This window comes from Cyprinodon variegatus, unplaced genomic scaffold (assembly GCF_000732505.1).
Source record: "Cyprinodon variegatus isolate N-32 unplaced genomic scaffold, C_variegatus-1.0 Scaffold1231, whole genome shotgun sequence".
NCBI classification, from domain to species: domain Eukaryota; kingdom Metazoa; phylum Chordata; class Actinopteri; order Cyprinodontiformes; family Cyprinodontidae; genus Cyprinodon; species Cyprinodon variegatus.
Genome location: NW_015151684.1, coordinates 108,250 through 115,187, shown reverse-complemented (window position 1 = coordinate 115,187; position 6,938 = coordinate 108,250). Strand labels below are relative to the sequence as shown.

At 41.8% G+C, this 6,938-nt stretch overlaps 1 protein-coding gene across 3 annotated transcripts in view; it reads left to right on the top strand.

Annotated features, from left to right (window-relative positions):
- Window positions 1-6,938, top strand: part of LOC107102292 (platelet-derived growth factor receptor beta-like) — a 28,116-nt gene that overhangs the window by 5,379 nt on the left and 15,799 nt on the right. For all 3 annotated transcript variants that reach the window (XM_015401536.1, XM_015401534.1, XM_015401535.1), the window contains 7 exons: window positions 886-980; window positions 1,054-1,252; window positions 2,910-3,170; window positions 4,062-4,192; window positions 5,968-6,049; window positions 6,173-6,247; window positions 6,465-6,642. In XM_015401536.1, the coding sequence (XP_015257022.1) occupies window positions 886-980; window positions 1,054-1,252; window positions 2,910-3,170; window positions 4,062-4,192; window positions 5,968-6,049; window positions 6,173-6,247; window positions 6,465-6,642 (1,021 nt within the window). The remainder of the gene's footprint in view (window positions 1-885; window positions 981-1,053; window positions 1,253-2,909; window positions 3,171-4,061; window positions 4,193-5,967; window positions 6,050-6,172; window positions 6,248-6,464; window positions 6,643-6,938) is intronic.

Genomic DNA, 6,938 nt, shown 5'->3' with positions numbered 1-6,938 from the left:
CAGTTGGTTCTAATTGAGAAACAGTGGGTTCCTGCTGATGAACAATTGGTTCTGAGTGAGAATTAATTGGTTCTCGATGAGAAGCAGTTGGTTCTTCCTAATGAACAGTTGGTTCTAATTGAGAAACAGTGGGTTCCTGCTGATGAACAATTGGTTCTGAGTGAGAATTAATTGGTTCTCGATGAGAAGCAGTTGGTTCTTCCTAATGAACAGTTGGTTCTAATTGAGAAACAGTGGGTTCCTGCTGATGAACAATTGGTTCTGAGTGAGAATCAATTGGTTATTGATGAGAAACAGTTGGTTCTTCCTAATGAACAGTTGGTTTTAAGTGAGAAACAGTGGGTTGTTGGTGAGGAACAGCTGGTTCCCAGTGAGGACTGGGAAACAATTGGTTCTGAGTGAGAAGCAGTTGTTTCTCTATGAGGAACATATTGGTTTCTTGCCGATGAACAGTTGTTTTAAGTGGGGAACAGATGGTCCTTTAAGAGGAAAAGTTGGGCTGGTTTTGGATCTAAATGACAGATTGTTTTAAATGAAGAAGAGTTATTGCTTGATAATAAAAAAAACGTTCTAGATGAAGAACATTCCATCTGAGGAACTGGTGTTTCTCTGTGAGGAACGGTTGGCTCCAAGTGAGGAAAAGTTGCTCTAAATGAAGACCAATTGGTTCTCACCTAAGAAGAGTTGGCTTAAAATGAGGAAAAGTTGTTTCTAATCATAGATCCAGTTGGGTTCTTTGCTGTGCAGACAGAGGAGCTCTGCTTACTCTTGCAGATATTCTATACGTTGAATAAACTTTCTAAATGAACATCTGAATGGGTTTGATTAGAATGAGACATTAGAACACTCAGATTGACAGGCTGTCCTTAAATCGTCTTTGTTCAGGTGTGTTCCTGTTCCATCCTGAAGGGGGCGTGGCTCTGGAGCTGTTGCCTTCTTCCTCCGAAGTTCTGCTACATTCAGAGTCTAACTTCACCGTGGTGAGTTCACTGACCGTCTGTCCTCTGACCTGTCTGACTGTTTCTCTATCACCCCCTCTTTGTGTCTCCTTAGGTGTGTTCAGGGTGGAGTTCAGTGAAGTGGCGCTTACCTCAGGCCTCTGATGGGGGTCATGGGGTTCTAGTGGAGGATGCAGGCACCAGCAGCACCCTGAGGTTCATTAACGCCACCTGGAGGAACTCTGGCAGATATACGTGTGAGGAACCGTCAGCTGATCAGAGCAGAGCTGTGGACGTCTTCATATCTGGTCAAGGTAGGATCACATCTGTAGGTGAATCAGAGAACTGCAGTTAGCACCCAGGTGAAAAGGTCCGTCAAGTTCTTCAGAGATCAGAGGGTCCTTCAGAGGAGAAGCAAGAGGCCTCCACATCATGAAAAGGATGCTGGGTTTAACATTTTGATGCTTTGATACAGGGGCGATTCTAGGTGCTGAGCACCCACAGAGCTGTCTGGCCAGTCAGGATTAATTTCGCTGTTTTCTATTCATATTTCTGAGACTTGTTCAGTGCATTTTGCTAATGACCGACTCCACCATTCTCTAATGCATTGTATCTAAGATGTGTGCCAAAAACCTAACAAGCAAATCCAAAAGGTTTTAGAAGAATATTCTAACCAATGAAACCTTTTAAATCAACTCATTTCATTGAAACCTTTGAATCAGTTTTCATGAAATGTTAGTGTGCCAAAATTACTTCCATGGTATATGTAGAGTAATCTGCTGAATGAAATATTTTTCCTTTGCCAGTTTAACAACTGCTGTTTGGTCTGCTGCTATTCTATCTTCTTTCTTGCCTGTTTTTTCCTGACCTTTCACTTTGGACACACCTTGCTCCTCTGTACCTCTTAAGACTGCCAATCATAGAATGGATTTTAAATTCAAAATAACTACTGGAATTAAGCACAAAAGCTGCAGTGCTTAATTCAACCAGCAGAGGTAGTAACTGTGGAAGGTGTTCAATGTTTTTTGCACCTGACTCTGGCCACAAAATACATTTGAAGATGTTTATTATTGGGCAAGCATTTCACCTTTCTACTGGGAATGGTGTTATGTAGTTTTATGTTTATTGACTCAGTCACACAATCAGTCACTTCACTGATGTCCTCTTCATTTGGCTGACATAGTGCATCCCAGTCTGTAGCCTAAAACAATCTTGCAGGGGTTCTTTAACTTCCTGTGACCATCTTCTTAAAGTTCTTTGTAATGCAGGTTGTGTTTTATAAAGTGGCTTATACTCTGAGCAGAGAAAATCAAGATTGTGATCTAATTTCCCAAGAGGAGGTCTTACTTTACAGATGTAGGAGTAGAAAACCTTGGACTTGTTTTATGCAAGCTTCTCTGGTCCAACAGCTGACAAACAGTTCAATTCAATTCACTAATTTATATAGTGGCAATTCACAACACATATAATCTCAAGGCACTTTACAGTTCACCAGATCATAACAATCAATTTCATTCAAAGTATTCTATCTAAATAAAACCAGTTAATTTCATCGACTCATTGACTCAAAGGCATCCCTCACACTAAGCATGCTTGTAGCGACAGTGGAGAGGAAAAACTCAATTTTACCAGGTAGAAACCTTCAGAAGAACCTGGCTCAGTGTGAGAGGCCATCTTCTGAGGCCGACGAAACATTGGCCGTGTAGCAGAGAGTAAGGCCTGATTAAAATCACAAGTTCTTGCCACAAATGCATTTGTGGCAAGAACATCTGAACACATTGTTTTCAGTTATTCTTTTAGAAGAGTTCTTCTAAAATCTGCAAAATGAAATGCCAAAGATCAGGGGTCTCATGCATAAGATTGCACAGCTCTTATAACAAAAGTTTGCAGTTGTTACAGACCAAACAGGTTGATCTTTGGGTGGAAATGTTGAGTTGTAAAGAATCCGATGTTCTTACTTTCCCTACTCAGGCCCAGAACAATGGTTTGTTCCCCAGAGTTCCCCCCATGTTTACAAGTACGCCGATGAGGGTACTGTCCCCTGCGTGGTGTCCAACCCAAAGCTCAACGTCTCTCTGTACGAACGACCTGACAAAACCAAAGTCGACGGGGTGAAATACGAGCCGGCTCTAGGCTTCACGGGTCCTTTGAATGATGCAGGACATGTGTGTGTGGCCAGGAACGGAGACGAGGAGAAAGAGTCCCAGGTGTTCTATGTCTTCACTGTTTTTGGTAAGGTCAACCTCAATCACCTGCAGTGTTTGGACGAACACATTATAAAGGAACATGTTACAGTAACTATGTGGTTTTAGCATTAATTAGCTTTGGAACTTATCAGTTTGTAAAAGTTATTAATTAGTCATTACTGTGGTTTAAACAGTTTCGTTACAACATGCATAAATAGAGACTACAATTTCCTGGTGGAAGCACACGTGAAAGCAAAGTGCAACTCTAGCATAAACACAGAGGAGGGACGATGGTGCAGAGCCTCTGATTCAACAGTGTCTGAATGTTTTGGTGATTTACTCATTATGTCTGGGAAAAAGGGCTTTATCAACATCAGTTTGAAGCTGTGATCTAAAGAGGCTCAAAAATCCTCTGAACACTAACTGACAGCTGCTGCTTTTAATCAACACATGTTCTTTACTTTCTCAGGGCGGTAATGATTTTACTTTCACTGTTTACATTTTCTCACCCAAAAATCCTGGGATCTTTCAGGCCTGCTGGGACTGTTTTATTATTAAAAAAAACAACCATGATGACATCTACATAATTACAGTGCAACTCACCTGTCAAATTACACACATCAAAACAATGCAGCTTTGTTTTCAGTGTTTTCAGACTTGTACAATTTTTTATTGATTTTTAATACACAGTTTAAAAAGAAACACCTTATTTTCCATAGTTTAACTTTAGTTATTTTTAATTTGCATAACAGGACAGTTTTCCAGTTTTCCAGTTTTCCAGTTGTCCTGCATAACTAATAATTTTTGAACGGGCAAAAATAACTAGTTAATCTTTTTAAGTAAAGTTCCAAACTTCTCACATGGGAATGATTCAGTATACAGCTGAACCCTCTGATCACTCTTCTGTATGTCTCTGTCTGACTTGTGTGCATGTCAGATTCTAAGAAGATGGAGGTGGAGCTCTCTGTGTCCAGCCAGGTCCTAAAGCAGGGAGAGGATCTGACGGTAAACTGCACAGTCAGAGACGTAGATATGGTGTTCTTCTCCTGGAACTTCCCTCGCAGATCGGTAACCAAGGCAACTTTACTCGTAAAACTACTTCAGAACAGTCCAATTGAGGAGATATCATGTACAACAAATTAAGAAAGTAAGATAATTAAGATGATATGTGACAAATGTCAGTGGAATCAGAGAAGTTTTCAGAGTAGACTCAAGAGTGAGGTCTGTCTAATGTTTAGCAGCAATCTGTTAAAGAAAGACATTCCTTAAGCTTCAACTGTGTCCTCAGAACTACCTGGAGGAGCTGGCCCACTGTGATGCTAAGAAAACTGATATTGTTCAAACCCTCGATAAATCCAGCCCAGATCATTAATTCAGTGTACAGGACCGCGATGGTTGAAACCAGTGGTGATTTCTCATTGAATAGTAGGGAGGTCAAACCATCCATCCATCCATTTTCTGACACCCTTAATCCCAAGTGGGGTCGCAAGGGGTGCTGGTGCCTATCTCCAGCTGTCTACGGACGAGAGGCGGGGTCCACTCTGGACAGGTCGCCAGTCCATCTCAGGGGAGGCTAAACCTCCCCTGTAAATTTCGTAAAATTATTGTTAAAATATGCATTGTCAAACTTCATAAAGTTAGTAATTAAATTCCCTAATTATGCCAGACCTGCAAACCTTTTTCCATGTCTATTTGGAAAGCTTGAGTTTCATCCATTTGCAGCTCTGCAGTCAGGGCACAGCAGGGGTTCTTTGTCAAGGCGGTCCTTCTCTCATCCAGTCTGGCTCTATAAGTTCTGAAACTCAAGAGAAATGTGTTGCAAAAGGTCTGTTTTGCAGCAGTTTGATTCTGACAGCTTCTGACTTATCCTTGATGGTTCTGGAGATCTGGTTCCCTTGGGCCCCGCATCTTCACTGTGGTGGAGAACCAGCCATGCGGACCCCAGCTTCCTGGGCAAGGTAGAGGAGGCAAGGAGAGCAGGAGCCCAAGAGATCAGGAGCAAAAGAGAGAGAATCCTGTGTGCTCTGTGGTTTTGTTCTGTCCTCTCAGAGAGGGAGGTAGGGTTTCACACCTCTGGTGGCTTCCATGTAACTAGCCTGTGACTGCTTTGGCTGAAAAGGAGGGGGCGCTGCAGAAGACCCCCAACTGTTATTAGCCAAAGCTGCGTGCTCTCCTCTGGTCATCCTGTCAAGGTGAAATATGGTTCCCAATGTCCAAAAAGTATGATCATGGCATATGGCACAACACAGGGGTCTACCTCCAACCAATCTTATTTTGAAATATTGGAGAAAACGTGTCCCACCTACACAATATTCCAGATAATGATTCAATGTTATGCCAGGTCTGAATAACAAAGGAAACTGTCAGACCAAATTGGAATTTGCGTTGGAAAGGCATAAGGTATAAGGTATAAGGAAAGCAGAAAATGGAACCAGTGTGGATTCAAAGTAGGAAACCAGCTCACAACAATAACAAACAAGGACATTCAAGGCTGAAAATTTGTGAAGAGCAACTAAAAAACCAGGGGTGTCTAATCAGAAGAACAGAATTCAGAACAGCTGAGGAAAGAGCCATAGAAAGCTGAACCACTGAGGGGTCCTCAAAAAAGAGAAAAGGCCAGACAGACATTAGGATCTACCAAAACACCAACATACATTGGGAAAAAAGGAACCTATAAGAACTTCATGGATGAGGAATTACCTGTATGGAAAGACCTTGACAATAGAATATAACAAAAAATTAGACTATAAAAACAAGTCAAACAGAAACCTTTTCCTGTTTTTATTTTGCCGGAATCATCATGTTCAGTTACAATGGTGATCAACTCACTTGTTTCTCTACAGGAAATAGAGCCTCTCACAGACTTCCTGCCCAATGAAATTCGCTCATTCGTTAACATCTCCATGGCAACAGTGTCAGACTCAGGTAGGTGTGATAGAAGGGTTTGTAAGGCAGTACATGCTTCTGTGACAGGTTGGTATACCAATTGATAATTTGGCTTTAATTGAAAACTGTCTGATCTCCATGGTAACACTGTGTATCTTGCAGGTGTGTATGTTTGTAAGGCTCAGGACTCACAACTGAGATGGACTGTGAGAAAAAACATCTCCATAACTGTTCTTGGTCAGTACACAAAAACACGGATAAACAAACAAAAGAACAGGATGAGGTTGTGACAGCCAGGGTAACAGCAATGGGTTAGGAGAGCAAGGAAAACAGTAACAGGTTAGGAAAGCAAGGAGAACAGGAACAGGTTAGGACAGCAATGAGATTAGTGTAAGATGGACACTGGCATACAATGACAGGTGAATGAGTATAGCTAACTCCTTCCTTTCTGCAGACCGAGGCTATGTACACCTGCGCCCCTCAGGGAACACCAACATCTCCTCTCCTGTCCACTACACCGTTGAACTAAAGGTTCTGGTTGATGGCCATCCTGCCCCAAACCTCACCTGGTCCAGACTTAACCACACTATCAGCCCAGCAACCATTAACTCCACTCACTTGAAGGGCCACAGGTAGGTCAGAGAGGGAGAATCCAATACTGGTATCTTTATTCACCATATACTCGTTTACAAGGAAATGTTGCAAAATAGACAGATCAGAGCCAATTGATAAATAGTAAAATCTCATTAGAATATTAACCAATCACAGCATCAGTTAAAAGCGTTTTTCTGTTTGTTAATTATCATGTACACTCACCGGCCCCTTTATTAGGTACACCTGTCCAACTGCTTGTTAACACTTAATTTCTAAGCAGCCAATCACATGGCGGCAACTCAGTGCATTTAGGCATGTAGACATGGTCAAGACA